A 25,165-nucleotide genomic window follows, 5' to 3' on the forward strand; every position below is an offset into this window, starting at 1 on the left:
TACGCTATTGCTCAACTTAGCTTTTCCTACACGTTAACACAGAGCAGAAGAGACACTGTTCTTAACATCTTTATCATTGCACCATGTAAATAGTCCAGAACCCTCATGCTGGCCGCTCTGCGCATCTCGCCTTTTCTCTTTTTCCATGACTTTCACATTCTTTTCTGTTTTTCTTTTCCTTTTTGCTCCTGAAGTTTCTGAGCACTGGCTGCTCTACTCTCTTTCTCATGCACAGAGTTTAAAAGTCTGGCCAAACGTTTGTGTTTTGGATTATTCTAAGACTACTCTGAACCTTTTACAACAGCAAACAATATCCCAAAAGCATTTTTTTTGTGGAGTGTTGATATAAAATTGGCGAAAGTGCACACCCCATTTTTTCTTCCCTTGGTCACTGTGAAAAATAAGATCCGTCTATGTTAGCCAAGTATGCCTATTTTTCAATAATCTGACAATAAGCAACACGTTTGTACACATGCTCACTGCGTTCTTTTAGAAAGCGTTCTGGTATTCATGCCACGCTTGGGAATATTGCTGCAGATACAGCATGTCTGTTTAAACTGTGCCATTAGAATATTTGCGTTGGCTACATTTTTTGTTTTCTCATGATGGTGCTCCTGAGAAATCGGTCAGAATCTCAGTCAAACCCTCATTAAGAAGTTCACGTTTTTTATAACGTCTAACAGAGAGATGCATATTGCAGTTAAAGGTTTCCAGAGTGGGATTACCTTCCAAGAATAACAATGTGAGCAGTAAATCCCATGCTTTTTAATGCTGCTTCTGGAGCTGTGCCAGTAGTATTTTCTAACCACTGATAACCGGAAATGTGTGGTTCTGATCTATCTTAGTAACTCAGAGTATTAGTGTCTCATGTAGTATTAGTTAATGTAAAACAACACTGACTTCACAATTCCATACACATCCACGTGACACAATACCTGGAATGTAGATTCTGTCAAGGCAATGCAAAATGTAAAAGTTACTGTTACAGTACTTAAAAACTGCATGCATGTTTAAGACCTGGAGCAGGTCTTCTCTGCCATGAGAGTAATGCTGGCTGATCAGTTCAGGTTTGAAGTGACATCTTTATGCAATCCTGCTAATACAGTAAATCTGATTTAATACAATTTAACAGGCACAACATATCAGTAAGAAGTTCTGTTACAAATTAATTGGTATTAAGTAGACCCTCGCTTATCCAGCTGAGACCAGACCCTGTTTGGAATACTGGTCATCATCTGTAACATGCCTCGTCTAATCTGATTCATTTTATTAGAAATCAAGAAGGGCCTTTGAATAAAACATACAGAGACAACTGTAACACTTATTCCGGAATTATGATATTGAATTGGTTTCTACAGCTGCTACCAGTATTTATTTCATTATGATAGAGAAGCAGCATGGTTTGGATTAGCAGGGTTTGGAAGGTTAGTTCCACGTACTGGGGTTCGAATTAGCTACTGTGCCTACTGTACTATGATGTTTACAGATTTAATGGAGAGGTCTTGACAGTATTTTGTATGATTTTTATTCCAAGGTCTCTGGAGAATTTAGGACGTGTTCGATTTTTTTGTACAATTACATTTTTCCTTGTGGATTTGGAAGCACAAGCCCCTCTCGGGAGAGTAGTGCCAGAAAGCTATTTTGAATTTATAAAACATTTTCTAAAAGCTATAAAGAGTATATGTGCAACCTCACCTGTACATTGAGAACAGTAAAATAATGCCTTACATTTTTTTAATTATTAAAATGTTATGACCCTGATCTAAGTGTAACAGTATAGGATGTATTTATTCACTTTGAAAGGCTAAAAACAGAGAACTTACGCATTAAAGTCCAAAGCAGCATCGCAAACACTAACATAAACATGTTTTTCTTTTCTTTTTTTTTTATCACACTCCATAAAACCCTTGCATACAAGGTCTGTTGTATTTATGTAACAACAACCAGACAAACTGTTGGGCTTCATCCAGTTATTTGAATCTGTAAGTGTTGAAACATTACTACTTGGACTGCCTAGGTACTCAAATAGACCTGTGTTGAAACAAGGATAAAAGCAAAGAGCTAGTGAGCTCTGCCTTTATTCTCAAGGCTGACAAGGTCGCACTTCTGTTTGATTTGTGAAGTATTGTGCAGGTGTAACATAGCCTACCTTTCTGTTTTCTAAAATTACCTACTTTTGACTGTAGCCTGAATAATAGCTCTTTGCACCCATTCATTTTGGATTAACGAATGAAGTTGCTGTAAAGTCGTCTGTATCCAATTTTTAAGTCTGGAGGGAGGCCAATCCAAAGATCCTACAAGATAATATTGCAACCAAATGTAATTCATATTATAGTGGAACTGGTTCCGGCCAGAATAGGCTGAACACCCTCACCTGGAGATATCCACTGCTCTACTATGCAATTCTTTATAACTACAGTGTATTAGTTCTAAAGCATGTTGGTGCAATGCTCAGAACTGAGTCCTGATTGTTTTGCACATTGATAATTCCTTGTTGGCTTAGCAAAGCAGTCAGAAGAGTGACTCGTTGAAGTCTATTTATACTTGCACTGACCTTGGTGTGGGTTTTGTCTCAGTATGAATACACACCATGAACAAGTTTTGCGTGACAGTAGTCAGGAAATTTACAGCTACATGCATTTCTTAGAAGAATTCCTAAAATCGTCATATAGTTAAATTTCATCATCTGGGTTTTTTTTTTTTTTTGGTTTGTTTTGTTTTTTGTTAAAGCAGTTAACACCCAAGGCATTAAACATTTTACAGATAATGAACGCTCTGAACACCAAACCATAGGTCAAATAGTTCCATGGTAAAACATGTCAATATAATAGATAAAAAAAGGAAACCCGGGAAATAAATCAGAAATATAAACCTACACGGCCACAACTGTTTTGTTTTTTATACTCTTTTACAAATTGTTTTTCTTCTGCTTGACAAAGTTTTTTTTGTACAATGTGGTATTGGGTTACACTTATGATACTTAAGAGAGCTTCAGTTTGTTTTAACAGATGTAAGACTCTTGCTATTTACCTTTATCGGCTTACAGGATACTTTCTTACGGCTGTCTTTGTTCAAAGTCTTTGATCACACCTCTGGACCTTACATTACCCCATGAGCTGTCAGTCTCTTGATGGTGCGCCAGAAGTGATTTTAAAAAATTAGGTTGAAATTCAACCACCATAAACTGTGGATCTTGGAACACAGTTTGCAAAGGTGATCATTTTTCTTTTTCATGGAAATATGCATTATCCGGTATATTCAACGTGCTGCAGGGTTAGCACTGGTCTACTGGATTGTGCGGTGAAGCTATTGGATGAATTTTAAATGCAATTCAGTTAGATGTCTTGTGAAGTTATTGACACTAAAATGGGTAGCGCCTAGTGTGTGGACAGGTGCTTGTACTACAGTACTTGAAGATGTCATTTCAACACTACCACTTGATTTAGTAAGTGTCTAGAGAGATTGATCTCCTTTGGGACCTATCTTCATCAGATTAAGTTTCTTGGAGAGTTTCCATCTGTATAAAAAAAAAAATAACCATAGAAAGAAAAAAAAAAGATTTCTTACAGCCTCCAGATTTTCTTGCTCCTATTTTACCTTTCCACTTCAATCGCTAACTGATAAAACTTGCTGTGTAAATATACATGCTTTATTCCTACTTTGTAAAGAGAATACACTATAGCATATAATTACAAAAGTTCTACAGAGTTGAGTGACGTATTATTTAGAACACAAGCCATGTTAAAGCTTTGTGAATTGGGCCATCAGTTACAAGTATTATTTTTAGGTTGCAATGTTTGCGTTGTAGGTATGCATTTTAAGTGTATAATTCAAGTAAAATGAAGGAGTTTCTGCCAGCAGCAGTGCCTGAAATTACTACCATGGTACTATGTGTTAAATCATAGAGAAGTATTGTAAAAATCAATGCATGGTACTGTATAGGCATACAAAACATTGTAAACATTTAAATATATCATTGCAACTAAGGGCTGCAATGTATTTGCTGCATTCATTCCAGTCTGACCGATAAGGTGAAAATGGTGGTCCAGTGTGAAAACTAGAATGTGATATCTGTCACAGCAGTTTTGCTGAAGCATTGCTATTTTATGCATGTTTTGCATAGATTTTGCTGAAAGAAATAAGTTCCAGTCAGTATAGAGCTGGTGCTGTGCTGTACATGCACATTCCTGTCCATATCCCCAGTGCCCAAAGCGGTCAGATTTCTTCACTTGCGTGCCATTCTTCGTCTCTTTATTTCAATACAAAAGCTTTCTGACACATTTGCTCACAAAGACCAGTAGCATATATGACGAACGTCAGCAACTTTGGGAAATCTCCCCTTAGACTTACTCTGAATGCATCAATTCATTTCTGAGCTAAAGAAAGGGAAGGGAAGCAGATTGGATGTACGATATATGCCTACAGGGGGTTAAGTGTAGAAAGCTACACCCTGCTATTGAAATTTTCAGAGGGCTTTGGACAGTTACCCTTAACCCTTAGTTGCATAACTTCTTGTAACTAACACATGCATGTCCATGCATTTTCAGATTCTCAGAAAAAATACAGTAGCAGCACTACATAAGAAATGCGAGCATTTAAAAAAACAACACCTTTTTTAGAGCATTTGGTTTGTGTCAATCTGTCTGCAAATTTCATTCCACAAAGCTAAGCGTTGTAAAAGAGGAATTAATTGCTGTAGAAAGAAGATACACAAGGGAATTGCACTAGTTACCAATTTTGCTTGTGAATTCAAATTGTTTCAAGCAGATGTCAGTTTATACAGGCAGGCACTTTTGTGTTTTAGGGTTAATTACAGAAAAGTGTTATCGCATGTTAACAACGGGATAAAGGTGAGCCATCAAAATTAAAAGGAAACCTTCCAGATTTTTTTTAGATTTTTTATTTTTTTAAACTAGTGATTAGAAAGTACTAGTGATATGGATTTATGGCTTTTCACACACTGGCAGATGACTTTTTAGTAAATAGATGTTCATTGCTTACTATGACTAAAAAGTGTGTGTGTGTGTGTGTGTGTGTGTGTGTGTGTATACATACACACACACACACACACACACACACACACACACACACACACACACACACACACACACACACACACACACACCATATCTACAGTTGTGTTTCTGTTTAACATCTGGGTGGAAAATGCATAAATAAAGCAGTCAGGAAACAGCAGCTTCCAAAATAAAATCCAAAAGCCATCTCAAGAGGATCTGAAAATTGCCCTTTGGTAATGTACACGATGCCCCTCTTTACCATATTTGTCAAACTTGTTTTTGTCTCTATCATCTGAATTTCTAAATTAAGTACACATATACTTCTAAAATGCACAAAAATCACAGGCCTCAATGCCACATTTTGTCTGCTGAACTTTTTAAAAATGTTTAGAACAGTAATTCGGGGTACACAGTAGTACAGAAGACTTGCATTTCTTGCAGAGGCATGGTAATTACTATTTGGACCTGACATAACTTTGTTATATTGTGTAATTTTACAATTACAGTTTCTAAGAAATCTCTATGAACTTGTGATTTCTTCCTTTATCTTGTAGATCACCCCTGGAAGTAAAGCTGCTCAGGCTGACCTATGCCCAGGAGATATCATCCTCTCTATAAATGGAGACCATACTGAAAGCATGACACATATGGAGGCTCAGAACAGGATCAAGGCGTGTGCTGACCAGCTCATTCTATCAATCAACAGGTTAGTTGTACATGGTTTGGATGTCTGAAAAATCAACACCACTTTCATTTCCATATCAGACTATGACGATATCAGTAAACTAGTTTAAAACCTAGTAATTAATACTGAGTTAAGTGCATTGCTAAAAAATAAACACTTTGAATATGTTGAAATCAATAGCATTGCTTACTCTATGCGTTAACTGTATGGTAACTTTTGTTCATAAAGTCTGTATATTTTAGCTGGTCAACAAAACTGGACATTTAATATTTAAAAGTTAGTTTATCATATTAACATGAAAAAATGAAATACCTTACATGGTAAATGCATTGCCTTCTCTCTCTATATGTTCTGTTTGAAGTACATTCTTCAACAAGCTGCTAAAATCAAGAACGTAATTCACCTCCTGATAAGCAACCCATTGATCCACACAACCATGAACTTAGAGTCCTAGTTAAACTCTGCTTCCTCTGGGAATGGACAGAGTGCAGTGTCTGGATGTCAAGTCCCGTCATTATGGGGGGGGGGGGGGGGGGGGGGGGAGGGGGTGGGGGGGGGGGGGGGGGGGGGGGGGGGGGGGGGGGGGGGGGGGGGGGGGGGGGGGGGGGGGGGGGGGGGGGGGGGGGGGGGGGGGGGGGGGGGGTTTGGGGGGGGGGGGGGGGGGGGGGGGGGGGGGGAATTAAACAATACATAAAACCATATTTAAATAGTGTTTTTTAAACCATTTTTAGAAGGTCAGAGCCTGCGGTCTGAAAAGTAATTTTTGGTAGGGTCTGCTTTGCTAATTAAAAAAAAACAAAACAAAAAAAAACAACAGCATTGAAATGCACACTTCAAAACTTTTGTCTACTGTATTTTTGCTCACTTTTTGAAGCTGAGGATTAACAGCTTTATGAAAAGTGTTATTGTTAAAAATATCTATTTCTTCCAGAATCTGAAAACACACTCTGATAATGGGGATCTATGTTATTTACACCTGCTCTTATCAATTGTGACCTTACAGGACAAATAATACTTGCAGTACATGTACTTTCCAAATGGGTAAATTAGTGGGTAGACTTTATTCACTAAGGAGACCTTATAAAGAGAAACTGTTAAGCGCTTTCACCAGAAAACAACTTGACTGCACAGTATGTTTGATAATTTAGGCTCCAACCTCAAACAGAAAGTATTTACAAAACACTATAAAGCTAATGAAAAGAAGTACAACTTTGCATACTTCTCAAATAGGTCATTTTTATTTGCTCAGCCAGGGACCAGCTTCGCTCATTGCCAGCCTATTTATAGTTTAACAGGTTTTCAGTGAACAATATGTTATTCTTTTTTTTCTTCAGTTAAACATAGAACTTAATTAGATTTGTACAGAAATATTTATCTAAATTCGGTAATTAACTGAAAAGCGTTCAATCGTTTTTATGATACATTTAGAATGATTTCAAGGGTTTTTAGGTGTAAAGATTAACCTTGTATAGGTTTGATCTGATGTTGGCTGCAGGAATAATTAGGTTGCCTAACTGACATTCCTCATAACAAGTTAACTGGGCAGAAGAGGTTACTTACTGTCATGTATAAGTGTTGCATATTTGCCATCTCAAGTGAGTTTGCTTTTTTCTGTTGTTTCCATACAAAACCATAAGGGTATTAGAATTATTTTAATGGTGCGGATCTTGCTGTGCAGTGTTTGGCTGTGATTTAAATTACATGCTTTACATAGCACACCGTAGCATGAGCTCAGATTTTTATTATGGGCTTATGGTACCGATTTTCTTTCGGCACAGTCTTTTTTTTTCTTTTGTAAAACTAGGTTTTTGAAAGTCAAGTTTAAAAGAGTTATTCCATTAATATAAACACTGATGGATATCAATACCACCACTGAGAGAATTCAAATCCAACCTCCATCAGTGCATGTGAGGCTTCTTAGCTCATTTGCGCCAGAGAGAGTGATTTAACCCTTTTAAGGTACAAGAAACACACGTGTCCCACAAATAAAATGATGCTGTCTTTCTTATTTTTGCAATGAGGTGCAGGAAACAGGGTTTAAAATTTATTGACAGGCTGGATCTGGTCAACCAAATTCAGTCAGTTTCCTCTTTGTGATAGCTGAGCATTTCAAGAAGAAACCGTTTGAACAAGCGCGCATTTCTTTGTGTAAAGGACATTGATAGATCGGCCAATGTTTAGATCAATTGATTAGAAACCATGTTATTCTGTATAAATATGATGTGCAGTATCATACTGATAAATATTTTATCTTTAAAAACTGTAATGAATTCTGAATCCATTGTTACTTTAATGTTGTCTGTTAAGATTTGTGAAAAGCTCCAATTATTTTAATAAGAGTAAGGCTTCAATAACAGAATGAGTGTTTGTTTTTAAAATGAAACTCTAACAATAGAAGGAGGAGGGTTGATTTATAAAGGAAAGCATGATTTCAGATGAACTTGGGTTATGCATGCTATTGAAAATGCACGTTGTATTTACCCTATGGTAAATGCATAGCATAACCATGGGAAAACTGCAAAATATACCGTGCAAAAATATGGGAATGTATTAAAAAAAAAAAAAAACTTTTGCCACAAGCCAAAACTTTTATTTAATTTTATTCTCCATGAAAACACATTATCATAATAAAATAAATGATTACATGTTCTTTGTCCAATTTAAGTAGTAACCCTATTGGCAGTATTTCCTAGAACCAGATGTTTGAATATTTTATGTTTGCTATTGTTTTATATTTGCATTTCTATGGGGGGGAAATAGGCACATTGCGTGCTGAATAATTAAATGATGCAGTACACAAAATAAGACTTTGTTTCCATTATGAATATTACGGGCACATTTAGCAGTTCTTGGGAGTCTGATGTTTTGTTGTGTTTAAACTGCTAAATTCTTAGATATGCATGGATAGATAACATTTTACTGTGCTTATGGAAAAGGAATTCATTCATAAACATTTATTTAATAGAGAGTAGATGTGGGTGCTGTTTATTGAATACGTACTATACTGACTGGTGTAAAACTCTAAAACAGAAAACTGTTGTAGATTCGGTATTATGTAAATACTTAAATGGTTGCAATATGTGGGCTATTCAATTAAACAGTTATTCAGTTAAACAATTTCCACTGTATTGCATCCATATATTTTTGCTGAAGGTGGTGACAGATTAGAAATTATTTTATAGCCTTTTTAACTGGTTTTAAAAACCCAACTGCTTTTATTTGTGTAAAATAGAGTGAAGACAGCATGCTGCAGATTTGTAAAAAGCAAGATAATTAGAGCTGTATTTGCTGAGTTCCAGTGGGAGAGGTGTATGGGGCACAGGGGAGTTCCCTATTTTAATGATTTCAATTGGTGGTAGTGTACAACCTGCCAACGTTTTACAAGATGGTTTGACTAGAGCCCATTATTGCTTAGAAAAACATGAGTATGTAAAGAAAGACAAATTAGTTCCACAGAAGACAAACACTGGAACATCTGATTGTCAGAAGTCATTCTTTTGAATATTTGCTTAATTCAAAGCAAAAGACTGTTATGCAGTACCCATACAACAGCTGGGCAAGTACCATGTACTGGTAGCTAATAGAAATACATACATTTTTGTTGTGGACAGGGATAGGAACATAGTTATCAGCTGGATTGTATTATGTTACACAGAGAAGGCAGTCTACTTGGATGTCAGCTGTGAAAATGGGAAACCCTTAGAAATGCCACAGAATCCCACAGTGCAAAGAAATACAATTCCTCGCATTCTGTACAGCACTGCTGCCTTCCTGATCAAAGGGGAGCTTGCTAGGAAAGGTTTTCTAGTCATTAGCTCACAGTGAGTTCACTAAAAAGTCTGAGCTTCCTAAAAAAAATACGTCCTGTCTCTTCAGCGGTGCTAATTTATTATGGACCTGTTGTAACGCTATCATGATGACGAATGTAAGCTGTGAAGTTTTGTTAAGAAATCAGTTACCCTGCAGGCCTGTGGTGCATAAGTCAAGGAAATACATTTGGAAGAAAACCAACTAAAACCAAAAAGGATCCTGTTTATACTGTCGACAAGCTTGATGTAGGGTTTCAAATGGAGCAAACAGAACACACATTTGGACTGAATATTACAATGAGAGCAGAGCTCTTTGGCTTAAAAATGTGTATCCAGAACAGTAACAGAGTCTGTTGAATGCCTTGGAGCAATTGTTAGTGAAACAAAACAGACACTTGTCATCGATTGCGCATTCTTAGACATGTGCAGAAAGGCTTATTAAATGTTCATGCTAAAAAGCATTCCTATTTATTTTATTTTCTGTTAGAAACTTACATTTTTTTTTAGAAGAGTTGTCATCATTTGTATAAATATAACATAATTAACATAATGATATATTAATTTGTTACAATAGTGTTGTTTTTATATTCAACATACTGTGCTGCATAGAGAAAATAGATCAATCTAGTTGGCCGCCAGATTTGAAATTTAAATAAAATGGTTTATTAATATTTATGAGGATCCCTTCTACACAGTATGTGCATGCATTGTTTTTTTTTCTTGACAGCACTGCATTTATTATATTAAAATAATAATAATGGAGAATCTAATACTTCATAATACAAAATCTTACGTAGCAGAGATCATGGAGAACCAGTAACCTTAAACAGAAGCTGTCCCAAGTGAAGCCTAACTCTTTTTTTTAAATCGTCATTTTTGGCGCTTTACTATATTATTCCAAAGAATGTATGTTGTGGTAATCTGACCAAACGTGGGTCTGGCTCAGACTTCTACTGTTGGATTCGAATATCATTTAATTCCATGTGTAAACATTTGACCTCTTTGATAGGAACACCTCTCTAAAACATTACCTCATCTACGACAGCTGAGACGGGTGACCTCATTTGGAGATAGTTGTAATTTTTCCATGGCTGGAATCGTTATAGAAGTCTCTTTGTTGCGTTAGTTCCATGGGCTTGCTACTGTGTAGGTGGTAGGTGCTAGCCACTGGCTGTGTCACTGGACTACAAGGAATGATCACATAGAACACTAAATGTTTAAACATAGATTACACCAAGTTGTCAGTTTGCAGAATCATCAGTCAATCATATTTAGGATTTTATTTATTTATTTATTTATTTTTATTAAACAGACAATTGAGTAATTAACAGCAATGATAGATTTGTAGGTGTTACTAACCAGTTAAGTAATGCTTTATTATTCAGGTTTGCCACTATTCACCTGAGCCCTATCCCAAAGCCTTATTTAACAGGTGTTACAAATATTCGAAATGCAAATTATGAATGAACAAAAATGCTAGTGCTGCATGTGTTTAGCAAAATGAGCTTTTTTATTCATGAATCTTGTGGCATTTTTTGTCAAATCCATTGCATAAAAGTATTTTTATATTATGGTTTAACTTTTGTGCAATGGTTTTGTTGTCACACTTTTGTAAAATGTTGGAAAACAGTATTGGAGAAGTAAATTATCATGTAACTTTATATAGGGTAAAGAAAGGGTCAGTTCAAACTGGCTTTCTAACAGAGCTGTCCTGATAAAGAATCTGTTTGCATATTTCTGTCATTGGTACGAGCCGATATGCTAAACAGCGGATGAAGGAAAAAACAAGTCAAGTTGATGGAACAGTTTCATAAAAGGGTCCTATTGAGTACTGCCATGTCATTTTCCCTCTAGCACTCTTAAGCAGCAGAAAACACAAATGGCACCTTGTAACCAATGATCATAATGAAATAGTGGAGACTATTCACCATTCTTGGAAAACTGAGATGGCTGTATTACTGAGAGTTTCTGGAGGGGATAATAAACACAAAACTACATTTACTACCTCCTAAGTGTGGCTACAAAATAAATAATGCAATTATTTAATGCACAGTGACTAATTTAAAAGGCAATCTAGAATCAAGTTTGCCATTTCATGTCAGTCTCAATAAGCAGTTGATTGTAACAATAAACCAATGCTTGTTTGTTCTAAAATTATTTATTTATTTATTTATTTATTTGTTTGTTTGTTTATTTATGACTGTGATTAAGAAGTATTAAACAAACTGTTTTTAATGTTTCTGCTTATTATATCCCTGCTATTTTTGGGTAATTTAAACTTATATATAGGCAGCCTTGGGCTCAAAAAACCCCTAAAACTTCTTTCAACGTTCTTTTTTTTTTTTTTTTTACAGGTCCGAAACAAAGATTTGGTCTCCAACTGTTACAGAAGACAGCAGAGCAAATCCTTTTAAATTCAGCTTGGAGTCAGAACCTCAGGTATGCATTATAATTGCAATTTATTTACAAATAACAAGAGCAACATCTTTATAGCAGTAAGAAGATTCAGGACTCTGCACCAGGATCTGTAACCGTGGGAAGTTACAATAGTCTTGCAAACTGGTAGCAGGGAACAAGAGAAAGGTTATAAGCAGAAGGAAGTATCCTTTATAAAACTGTAGTATGGTACACTAAGGTAAAGGTGTAGTTCATTTTTGTAAAGCATTGTAATATCCTAGGGAAATCAAAGTAAAGATGGCAGGTAAGCCAGCATTGAATACATTATTGATAAATAATAACTCCCACAGAAACTTGATTTTAAGGTAATTAACCTCTTCCTTCCATGTTCAGTTAAAGGTATATGGTTAAGATTAGGAATTCTAGAGCTCTTTAGTGATTATTTATTTATTTATTTAACCAGGAGATTTACCCATTGTCATCAAGGTTTCGTTTACAAGGGTGTCCTGAAAACAAAAATACAATCGACAATAGACAATCGCTATGTATAAAAAACAATTGCAATGTATAGACAACACAATAAAAACATGTGTGGTTCGGTCGTAATCAGCAGCCTGCAGAGATTTAAAAATAGTATACAAGTCATATATAATATGTGTTAATGTGGACTGAGGGAGAAGCATTGGCAAGAGCTTCTAAATGAGAGCTTTACAACCAGAGAGGGAGAGGTTCTCAAATTCCAAAGTCATGCTACGATGGAAACAATTCCACGTCTTGGGGAGTTGATCTGCTGAAGAGAATTCTCCCATTCGTGTTCGAGCCCTTGTCCCATGTCATGACAACACAACTAAATTATTGAATGTTCAGTTTATTTCGGGTGAAATATAGGCTCTTAACTTAATCGGTTTTAAAACTGACATCTTTATTACATTTATACTCTGTTTCTGCTAGAAAGAGGCAGTTACCGACAATGTATGTGATATCTTTTGAAATACAGGTCTGCTTTAGTCCTGTTAGAGTCTGAGAATCCAAATTAATAGCACATGTTGCTTTACAAGATAAGACTTTAAAGATTCATTACCATTTTCCAAAAAAACTGTTCAGGAACAGAGGAGCAGATCCTTTTCTGAAGACAATAATCAAGCTTTCAGAAAACAAAAAGTAAAAAAAAGCATGTATTTATTTTACTCTAGTTCATAACAAATATGTTATGTAAAAATGTTTTATACAAAATTATGTTTTACCAAACTATGCTACCATATGCCTATCTGTAAATTGACATAGACAGCTGTACAGAATAATGACCTTTCTTGATTATTTCCTGTGATTCTATATATAACACAGATTGATGCCAATCAGTTTGATGTATGTAGGCACTTAGTGGCTGTATTGAATATCAGTAAAGTATGCCCTTGTTTTTTATACAAGCATATGTGTACTTGTTACAGATAGGTTTGATCCAAATTCCACCCAAAGCATTTTTTTTAACAAAATACATTGGCAATAGTATTATAGTAGCAGTAGAAATTTTACAAAATTAACCGATCATGGCATTGAGCAACAATTGTGAGGCACTGAGTTTGGATCTAATATTGGACAGTTAGTGGTATAGATATGTATTTTTTTCTAAGATATTGCTGTGGAAGACATAATACTGCTGTTAGTTTTTGCCTTTCAAAAAGGCTCAAAGTAAGATTTAAGTAAAAGTAGCATGTAAATAAAAAAGGAAGCTAAAACCATGAGGATGCAAAAGCGGCTTATGTGCAGAAAACGCAGTGCAGCAGCACAAGCGAGTTTTGTAAGCTTGTTGCACTTTTTCTGGACTAAGAAGCTTAGTCTGATCCTGCCAGCCTGTTGCAGTCATCGACGGGCTATGAATTCTCATGTTTCCTTGGTACTTGATACATAGTAACAGCTTATGTTCTTTGTAACCATGTTTACAAACACTTTCCTACTGGAATCATTGCAAAAGCAGTGGAGCACGCCATCTCCAACCTTAATCTGAACTTTGTATATAGCTTCCAGTTAACCTTGTCTAGCCACTAGCCCACCTTCCTACGCTTAATCTAGCAGGGGGAGGGGGAATGTTGAAAGAAGTGGGAATCAATCAAACAGTCATACAATCTACCTACACAGGATCAGACAATGCCACTGATGAGATCCGTTTAGATCACATGGGAAAAGACATAATCAAGCAATTTAAACCCCCCTGGGGTTTTTTTGCAAGAGCCCCTACACATGTACCTGTATCACGCATATACACTTGGGCTATCCCTGGAGACTAGCTCCTGCTATTTCAAAGTGGAATCTTTAACTAATGGTACTCTTTATGCTAATATGGAAGCATTTTAATAGAAGCATATGGTCCTGCTGTATCTTTTTGGAAAAGCTGATGTCGGATTTGACTCATGTGAGTAATTGACTGGACCTTAACTTGTAAACCTTGACATGCTTCGTTATTGGGGTCACATCCTTTGCAAAAAAAAAAAAAAAAAAAAAAAACCTTTCCTGAAAAATAAGCACAGTTATTGCTTCTGAAAAGTATTGTGTGTGTGTATATATATATATATATATATATATATATATACACACACACACACACACACACACACACACACACACACAATTAATAAAAAGAGAGAGAGAGTCCCGTGGGAGAAAAAAAACTCCTGTAGTCACTGTTTTATGACACTTAGGCTGAACAATGCAAGGTGTTTCATCTCAGATTACAGTCCTGTGTTGAATTGTTGCACCTGTGTGTTGGAATTCTGTAATGGCAACTGCAGTGTCACATGGTTTCCCATTTCACTCAAAGTAAAATAGATGTCTTTTTGCATTAGAAAAGAGCGTGAATATTTGCGGGAGCCCTATTCTTTTTTCCAACCTTGCAAAGAAACAGAAGATTGTTTTAAAATAGCAATCTGAGTCAGTCTGTGTGTGTGCATAACACAATCATCAATCAGCAACCCTTTTTATATAGGGTAAACCTACAAGAGTAATTACAGCAAATTGTGTCTTTACCAGGGACAATGTACAGATTTTAACATTCATGGCAAGTCACAAGATGTGTTGCACCCAGACTTAGCTTCAAGCTAATTTACATGGGGAGTCCCTGGGCTTATAAGAAACCAAAAAACATAATAATATACAAGCAACACATACAAACAGCACATTACAATACATACAAGAAGATTAAGAGATTAGTTCATGTAAACCAAAATCCCATATACTGTATTATAATTATAAATACAGCAGCTACCAAATACCAATACTGTTGTGAGCCTAATAAATAGAACTAAAATGGATTCCCTTAATAAATACCCACCCAGCCTTTATAATATATTAAAATCGTTCTCTTAGAGATATTACAATGCATACTGTATTACACATGTATTCATATGTAATTGCATATTTTTTTTAAGTTTAGTTACATTCATCAAAATGCAATATGTAACCTTGCAAAAATTACTATACTGCAGTATTATTACAAAATCCTCATGTTTGCCATATATGTCTTTTGTGTCTTAAATAATTGTTGATGCAGGATTCTGCCAATATAAGTCTAATTACGCAACATACAGGAATATTAACACAACATTACAATCAGTTAAATAGTTATTTATGCCTTGCAAAATGACGTGTTAACAGAATAACTGTATATCAATCCAAAATAGCTCATGCTATTATAATACAGTTGGATGCACTTTAGACTGACTGCTCCATGATAGAACAATTTAGTAAAACTGTACTAAAATTAAAATGACTGTGATTATCAGCAGTTCAACAAATATTGTTCAAGTTACCACATAACAGATTCATTAAGTCTGCAAATAAGTACAAGCTGTTTTTAAATCTGACTGTCTTTGATCTTCCTGCGGGCGGTCATGTTCAATTTACTATAATTGTGCTGCACTGGATTAAAAACTAATTTGATCAAAAATTGCTATTGCAACATAGTAATCCGTTGTGGTGAATGAACGCTTTTCAAATCTACCTGAAAGCATTATTATTATGTTTAATAAAAGGTATTTTAAAAGAGTGATATTGTTTTGAAAATAGAGGTCTTACCAACTAGTCATAGCATACAGTTTAATTCATATTAAAATCTTTGTTTTGAAAATATTGCCTTCGTACACTCTCAATGGGCTTTTATTTCAATGACTAGTACTGTGCATACAGTGTTAAAAATAAAGGCCTTTTTGTATGTGGCTATTAGTGCAAACCATCATGTGAAATGCTATTTTTCCAAAGGGATTATCTTGGTGTATGAAATCATAGGAGTTAGGAGCAGTTAGGAGGCATGTGATTTCAATTAAGCCAGTTCTCACAATACCAAATATAATAAAGCAGAAATTACAGTGTCATAAACAATGCCGGGGGGGGGGGGGGGGGGGGGGGGGTGGGGTGAGGTGGGGGGACTCACAAAACAAAAAAAATTTCCTGAGACAAGACTCTGTTTTGTTTTTTGTTTTTTTATAACATTACTCTGCACAATGTTTTTTTTATATTATATATATATATATATATATATATATATATATATATATATATATATATATATATATATATATATATATATATATATAATACATTGCTGTATAACATGCAAAAAATAGTAGATTTTCTGAAGGCGTTTATTACAAATAGGTCAAGTGGCGCCCGGCCCAAACTGGTATCTCAGCACTTCCTTAATTTTATTCAGTCAACCACAGCAGAGAGACATGCTTGGCTGCCTTTGTAAAACAGCTCGGTGAAACTTGAAGACTGGTTCAAAATGCTGTTTCTCATGAAAAATAACACTATATTTTATAAGCATCAACACTAACTCACTGTAATTCTCTCAGTCTCTCTCTCTCTCTCTCTCTCTCTCTCTCTCTCTCTCTCTCTCTCTCTCTCTCTCTCTCTCTCTCTTGGATTCAGGCTCTGCTTTCATTATCTGTAGTACAATACATAAACAACATTACTAGAAAAAGTTGTCTTTTGCAAGGAAATGAATGGTGGTAATATGTGAACATACACCGATAATGTTTATTGTACAGTAACAACTAGCCTGTTGATGCTTTGCATTTGCTATTTTTTGTGAAAATACTTCCAAATCTGGCAGGCAAATGTTTTGTCAAAAAAGGTCTGCATTAATGAAATACCTGATCTGCTGGCCAACAGTATAAGTATGGTGAGTTCAGCTTCAGGAGAAGCAAGTCTCCAGATTTGAATATCACATGGTGTTGGAGCTGGGCGTTGGTCATTTTCTTTTAGTACAATATTATAGGGTAGTGTTTTGCATTAGAAAAATGGAAAGTAAATGCTTTGCTATCGTGCTTAGAGATATCGTATCAGCAGTTGTAAACAGAGGTGTGCTGGAAATCTTGCAGCAATTGCTATGTCTCTGGTGGCACTGACTGTGCACAAAGCTAAATTGCATGAAACTGCAGCCATAGCACATTAAAAGTGTAACTGGAGGCTGGGTGTGAATGATGATCACACACACTGCGAGTGTCATCTAGTCTGCATTTGAGATTATGGACGTTTTAACCTCCGTTCACCAACAGGGGTCACACTCTGTAATGGCAGTGAATCACACAACACTGCCCATCGTGGCAACAGAGGTTTTGTTCATTTCCTACTCCTTCCATCTTGTTGTTTTGAGTCCCTTTTGAACTGGCCGAATGCCATGGTCCTCAATACCTCTTTCTGTTTAGCAAGACAAAATCCTTTATATGTAACACATTGCCTGGAAGAATTACCCTTTCGTGTTCTAACATGAGTACGTGTACGACAAGTTTCTGCAACCATCTGTATTTCTCAAGAAGCAATATTCCTGCAGTATAACAAGCCAAGGTTCAGTGCCAGGTTTTGTTCTAAAGTTAATACACACACACACACACACACACACACACACACACACACACACACACACACACACACACAGGCTGTCCTGCACAATTTAACATTTTATTTATCTTTGTCTTTTCTCTAGGATTTTGGGCCTTTCAGAAGTGGACACAACAGAAGACCAGCCCCCTTTGTGCATGATGGGCCTATGAATAATGGCAGTTCAAAACCAAATGCACAGTACAATAATCCCATGGGACTTTATGCAAACAACAACAACAACAACAACGAAACCTCTTTGCCCAAGCAAATAGGCAGACTCAGTATCAGTTCTCCACAGAGGTCTGTGAAGTTTATAAATTAGACTCCTGTCAGCACGCATTTCATTCTATAAAGAATTCGCTGTAGTCCACGTTATAACTAACTGTGTCAGGACTTGCACACTTTAGTCTCTTACTATACCCTTAAGATAAAATGAGGTCGAAAACAAAACAGTTTAAAAAAGATATGTAGAATGTAGAATGAAATCTGATTATTGCAGAGTTTTCATATTTTTAAATGAGAGTCATATTATACTTCTGCTTTTCCTTTCTTACAGTCCAGAACCACGGATACATTCCCCAAACCCCAGAAATGGTGTTGACACAGAGTCTGACGTCTACAAGATGCTTCAGCATAGTGATTATGAGTCATCATCAGAACCAAAGCAGTCTGGGTCCTTCAGATATTTACAGGGAATACTTGATGCTGAGGATACTGGTAAGCACACTTTGGGGTAGCATTTGTCTGTTATTACTGTATGTAGTTATATATTGCTGTCTTGTACCAATGCATGTAACTGTAACAGTGTATTTAAAGTTATGCAGCTTTAATCATATACTGCTGGTATAGCAACAGCACTGTTACATATATATATATATGTATCATATATATAGATATATATGTATATATATATATATGACCATATATATATATAGTATATATATATTATATATATAATTGCTTAACGTGCTTTGAAGATTATTGCGCACAAAAACATTATTATATTACTTGTGATGCATATATTAAAAAAAAAAAAAAAAAAAAAAGCAAATAGCAGGTTTATCAGGGCCTGTCATGATAAATTCAAATACACTGCAGAAATAAAGTGTTGTGGTTGAAAGTGTCTCTGACTGCTGAGCTGTTTAGGGCTCTGTATGGGAACACACCCTCTGAAGAAGCCTGCTTCCAATGCTGAATGCACCACTTACTGTGCAGTGTTAAATGGGTCACATTCACAGGCAGCTACATGTGCTTTTTTCTTTATATTTCGTGAAACGTATTTTGGCGTTTTGCAATCATTCTGAGGTTTTCTGGGTTCAGTTGTTCCCATGTTGATTCAAACTCAAAGCCATGTTCAGGCAGATTTCTAAGGCTATTGTTTATCAGTAATTCCAGAAGGTAGGAATAATAATTTTTAAATATATATTTTAATAGTTTTGGAATCAAGTGTAATATTTTCATTACATTACTTTAATGTGAAGGTCTGTTGAACCTTGACGTGAGTACTAACATGAGGAGCTCTGGGTAGAGAAAGGTCATCCAGACTCTGGTGGGATCTCAGGAATGTCACCTGGCCACTGTATTCTCAATGGAAACTCGTGGTTATTCTGGCTGCTGGCAGCTGTATATTTAACAGAGAGCAACTGTTTTTTATAATGTGAAACATTTTGTTGCCAGTGACAACATTACTCTCATAATGACCTGTTTCCTGCTGTGTACTGACAGCTCTGCTCAAAAAATGTTTCATCAGTTAACTGAGGCTGAGCTTGGAGCTTTCCACCAGTCCAAACACCAATGGCTGCAGTATTTGGGGATTTGAAATGGGCAAACAGGAGTAATCCGCCCAGGGAGTGACATTAAACAAAGGCTCTATTGATTTGGTATCATGAGGCTGTGGCAGCTGATTTGCCCAGTCTCTAACCGTTTTAACAGGGAAGTCCAGGGAACGCTGCTTGAGCTGCCTAAACTAAATCACTTTGAAATTGGAATCTTAAGAGTGCTTTTTTCTTAGCGTTGTAAACCGTTCATTTAATGTTTAAAACTCTTAACATTCCTGGTTTCAATTCAGGGAAAATGGGATAAGGGTTCTCCAGTGACTATTTCTTTTTTAATCCACATGGGCACAACTTATATATTTTTTCTTGTTTTGGCTTGTAAAAGAAATGTATTTCATTGTTGTTTTTTTATTTTCATTTTATTAAAAATAACCAATTGATCTTTAGTGCCAGTGATTTAAAATACCCAGTACATCTTAAGAAAGTGTATTTTAAAGCCTTGGTCATCACTCCTTCAAGTTTACACAGCTGACAACCAATGGAAAGCAATAATGTAATGTTTTCTTTTTTTTTTTTTTAAAGCCATTAGACTGCATTTTAAACTTCTGGAAGTACAGAATTCATTTCTCAGTGTTTAGTTCTTGACAGCCTCTCCGCAGCTCAGGGAGAGTGTGATTTTAACACTTCTGTGCTCTTGTTTGTCTCATAATGTGGAATGTCTTAACTGCCAGCCAACTACATTTTTCTTCTTAATGAATGTGTTCATGCTGTGCCAGTGCTGGCACTTGTGCTGTGTTTAACATTAGCATTAAAAAGGGCTGTGGAGAGAAGTGTCTGAGAGGCAAGGAGTGCACAGAAAGTAACAGGCCCTTGTTACAATGATTCTTGTTTCCATGAAGGCCTACACATTGTTAACGGCTTGAATTAAAATGGATTCCCATTAGGGGTGTATAGGGGTATACTCAGTTAATTTAAACCGCCACTGAGATCATTTCAATTTGTGTTGCTGGCTCTGAAAAACAAACCTCTGTTTGTAAAAACAGGTTCAACACAGGATATTAAAATAAGCAACCTACGGTAATTTAAACTCAAGTAGACACGTAGAGATCTGTATACTAAAATAAGCAACCTATTATAGTTGAGCAATTTGAACAGTTCATTGAAAGTGACACTTTTGGTCTCATTTAACCACTCTCTTTGTAAAATGTGAAAGGGCTGTATTTTTTTTTTTGTTTTTTCCATTTTATTTAACATACCAACAGTCATTAAACTCTCCCTCACCATTATTTTCATCCATTCAGCTGGTATGGTGTTACACTCCTAAACTGTGCTTCTAGTTCCTAGGATCTACACAGTTTTACGAGATTGTTTAACTATACAAAGATGTTGTTTGAAAACTGTTGTTAACATTAAAGTTTTTTTTTTTTTTTTTTTTTGTTCAATAAGAAACAAGAACTGACTCACTATGTGCTCTATAAACCCTTTGTCAGGCGAAAAACCAGAAAGACCAGCCGTCACCAAAAGTGTGAAATCCCCAGTACATAAAGTGGGTAGCAGCGTGCCTGGACTGCAGAAGCTCCCTGAGTGTACCAGATGTGGGAATGGCATTGTGTAAGTATAGGAGGCTTGGCTGAGCCTTAGCTTTCTTATGACTGCAAACGGTATGCACTAAATATTTTTATGTCTTTTTTTGTGTGTATGTTCTTATTTATCCATCTTACTTTTAATGAATTCCTGTTTTGGATCCAGGCATGCACATGAGAGTATCTATCCTTTTTATTGCATGGAACAATATCAATAGCGTACAATTTCAGTTTGCAAGCATTGCTTGTACGGTATCTCTAATTAGCACAGTTTGAGCAGACAGGCTGCACAAGATGACAGCTGTTATACAGTAAGAGACACCCTACACAGAACTATGAATCAGAAATGTCATTGTTTTTTTAGCTCACAGTTGTACTGTATATTAAGCTCTAGAATTCAGCTACTGTTCTCAATGGAGTGGGTCAGTAGTGCAGGGCATTCAGAAAGCTGATTTGATCTCGAGGTTGCAGAAGTGATCCCTAATTGGGCTTTCCTTTGTCCTCCCTCACTCTGCAGTGGTACAATAGTGAAAGCACGGGACAAGCTTTACCACCCCGAGTGCTTTATGTGTGACGACTGTGGCTTGAACCTGAAACAGCGCGGGTATTTCTTCATTGAAGAGCGGCTCTACTGTGAGAACCATGCAATGGCTAGAGTCCAGCCTCCAGAGGGTTATGATGTCATAGCTGTTTACCCCAACTCTAAAGTCGAACTGGTCTAAGTTTGCGCATTAACATTGAAATTTTACTATTATTATTTTTTGTTTGTTTGCGTAAATTAACTATTAATGTTCTGTCCTCTTGAATTAGGATATCCAGTTACTCATAAATAATAATTTGGTTATCCATGGAGTATCTTCATTCCTATTTAGTAGAGTAGTGCATTTCTTATATTTTGTATTATTCAGAATTAAATATCTCATCCTTTTTTTTTAAACGCACGTTTAGTACTAAAATCATAGTGTCATAAATTCTTTGTTAAAGGAGGCAACAGGCTTTAAAAAATAATGGCACTTTATCCTGCATTTGATAAAGTGTGTTTTGATCAATATATCTGAATAATAAATAGTTAATTAAACAGTAAAATGCACATTCTATTCCAGTGGGCAAGCTTTTTTTGTCTTATCACAGGCTGTAAGACTGGTTGTGTAGATATGAATTCCTGCATCGCTCCATGTGCTAATGATTAAAATAGACGTCCTAACAATCCTGCTAAAGCTTTGTCAACCTAATTGTTTGTTTGAGCAACACAGCTTTCAGTATTGGATACATTGGATTTTGAAACTCAGTTGATGCCAAACCAAAATCTGTCAAATTTCCTTACATGTTGAAATTGTATAACAGACTTCTGGCGAAGTGCACAGCCTTCTAGTTAAATGTGCACGCTTTTAACTCTGCTTCTTCAACTGACAGAGACAGAGACAGTGCCATCATTATAATTGATCGTTACATTTTAATTCAGTAATCAAAGTAGTTCATTGTATTTTTTAAAGATGTTACAAGATGACAAGTTTGGATGGTTCTTATTAAATAACCCCAATCAGTCTAAATTGTGCTGCTATGTGTTTTCGTAACTATAGTCCTGATTGATTTTGTGATCAAAAGGGTATAAATATTACTATGTTTTGATTGGTTATGTAACTGATATGACCGGCTTTGAATGATTTCAAAGGTTAAACTTTGAAGAGCATTTGTACAACACATAAAAAAAAAATAGAAAGAGGTTTGGCTTAATTAAAATCTGAAATAAGTGATTCTCACAAAACCCAGCAGGCTATAGGAATTTCTGACCATTAGCAGTGAAGTGTAACCAATTCAGTGTGTTTTAAAAGTGTTTTAAATGCACAAAATACAAACCTTTTCCAACTGAAACAATGAAATTGGTAGTTTTGTTTTCACCCCTCTAATAATGTTATTTTACATACTTTTTTGAAGTTCTGCTTGTATGTTGTACTGAGTGTTTGCAAATAAAAATAACTGTTGAAAGTGATGTGTCAGGTAGTTTTAACAAAAACATTTTTTTTTTTTTTTTTTTTTTTTTTTGTTCTGCTTAATTTATTTTCAAGCAAGTTTCCTTGGTTATTTTACCTGGGTTGGAACATTTGTTAAACTGCATACCTTGTATTCAGTAGAATAATGAATTTCACCATAGAATTTTCTACTCAGTGATTAGGGGGGGGCTGGTGACTTATTTACTGGTCTTTCGTGCCTTTCACCAGTCCAGTTCAGGTCACAAATTAAGTGAGTGATCACATGATTCAGCACAGAATTGTTAATCTTGTTTAGGAGAGTCCAACATCTGAACGGACAGCTGACCTATTTGCCATTGAACAAAACGCTATCAACGATTACCATCCCATTCGTATTGACCCCTAGATGCATACTAGCCTGCTGGCATTGATTTCAGATTTCAACATGCTCAGTGCAGCCATATGAAAACATAACTCTTAAATATGCCTTAAATTAGAAACGTGCCTCTTTTTACCGATAAACTAATTAAAAGAGGATTTGTGATTTTAGGACTTTTTCTATTATTAAAAGTAAGCACGCAGGCTCACCTGCTGCACATGTTAGCATGCTAGCAGGAGTTGATCTTTATACTGTACATCTTTACATTTTGCAGTGGCACCAGTAAAATTACTCCAAATCTCTTAAATGAATCAATCTGATTTTTAACATTAAAAACCCTATAGATCAGTGTCCTGGTTACATAATGACTGGAACAGATCCCCTGGTTTACCTGCCAACCTCCTGACTCAGTCTGCCTCATTTTCCATAGGTGGGTAGGAAGGGAGTTTGACAAGCTCATCCAATACACCACGCATTGAAGGTGCACTTAAATGTTGCATTAAGCTTTAGTTTAAGATGCCTAAATAATCCCTTGCAATGGTTAGATGATCCGTCCATGAAACACACCGGTGCCTGGAACGTGTTCACTTTTCCCACTTTTGGATTGGATTTCACATTTCTTTGTAGCTCACTGACCACTCACCCTACAGTCTGACTGCTGAACAGCAAACTCTTTCAAGCAGCACAGTTGTGCCTTGTTTTTTTCACTTTAGGATTATTGATTGATTTTAAGTTGTTAATAGTAACTGGACAGTTTATTCATGGCTGAAGGATGTGTGTGTCACAGTATATACAGAGCTCTGAAGTATATGTTGGTTTTAGAGGAGATATTTGGCTTATAAATGATAAACAGTGGAGTGCTTTACATCCTGTAAAGTTTTTCTTCTATGAAAAGTTTGTTAAATATCCTGAAAAGGCTCAGGAATAGTAAAAAGACACTTAGCATGAGTATAAAACACCACAGTCATCTTAATTCTTGTCATCATCTTGTTGTTCATGTTCTCTTTCATATCCTGGTGACTTTTTAAAACTAAAAACTTTGAAAGCTTTCCAGTGGCCTCCCTACATGTCTTCTCTAAGTAAAGCAGGTATACCAGAGTCTAACCATTAACAACCCCTCAACACTTACTCCCAGGTTGATGTTAGAAATACATCAATAAGGTTTGAGAGCTCTTGGAGGCCTCGGGCGCTGTTACCCTGGATTTTAAAACAAGTTAAAGAAAGAAGAATACATTAGGTAAGAGAACTGTTATATCAGCTGCACAAGAGCTGCTCTTAAAATGAAATCATAAAGGCATATAGTAGTTCACCAGAATCCTCATGTTTTTTTTTTTTTTTTACAGGACAGCATGTCTCTTTAAAGTAGGTTTCTTGTAAAAGGTTTTCCAAATGTTGTCAAGCATGTTTTAAAGTATTCCCCTTTAAATATAAAACATGGACATCGAGCCGCAAAATAACATCCTGTGCTGTATTTACCCTGGACCCTTTCCATTTTCTCTCGCATGCAACAGCGTATAGCTGTAACTGAGCTCCTGGAAAATTGTTAAAAATCACATTTCTTTTGAGTTGTCTGTCAGTGGCAATTGCATCTTGCCTTCTTGAGTGAAATTATGAACATAAAGTATGTCGTTATCTCATTTGTTTCTTTGCTGCCCTGCTGTTGAGTATTTTTAAG

General features: G+C 36.0%; 1 protein-coding gene across 1 annotated transcript in view; it reads left to right on the forward strand.

Annotated features, from left to right (window-relative positions):
• Positions 1-23,127, forward strand: part of pdlim4 (PDZ and LIM domain 4) — a gene marked incomplete at its 5' end in the record, with an annotated part of 25,711 nt that extends 2,584 nt beyond the window's left edge. Inside the window, 6 exons of the mRNA XM_041223771.1 lie at positions 5,573-5,724; positions 11,867-11,951; positions 17,887-18,083; positions 18,340-18,500; positions 21,049-21,169; positions 21,659-23,127. Of these exons, the coding sequence (XP_041079705.1) occupies positions 5,573-5,724; positions 11,867-11,951; positions 17,887-18,083; positions 18,340-18,500; positions 21,049-21,169; positions 21,659-21,863 (921 nt within the window). The remainder of the gene's footprint in view (positions 1-5,572; positions 5,725-11,866; positions 11,952-17,886; positions 18,084-18,339; positions 18,501-21,048; positions 21,170-21,658) is intronic.
• Between the last annotated feature and the right edge of the window lie 2,038 nt (positions 23,128-25,165).

Source organism: Polyodon spathula, chromosome 22 (genome assembly GCF_017654505.1).
Source record: "Polyodon spathula isolate WHYD16114869_AA chromosome 22, ASM1765450v1, whole genome shotgun sequence".
NCBI lineage: Eukaryota > Metazoa > Chordata > Actinopteri > Acipenseriformes > Polyodontidae > Polyodon > Polyodon spathula.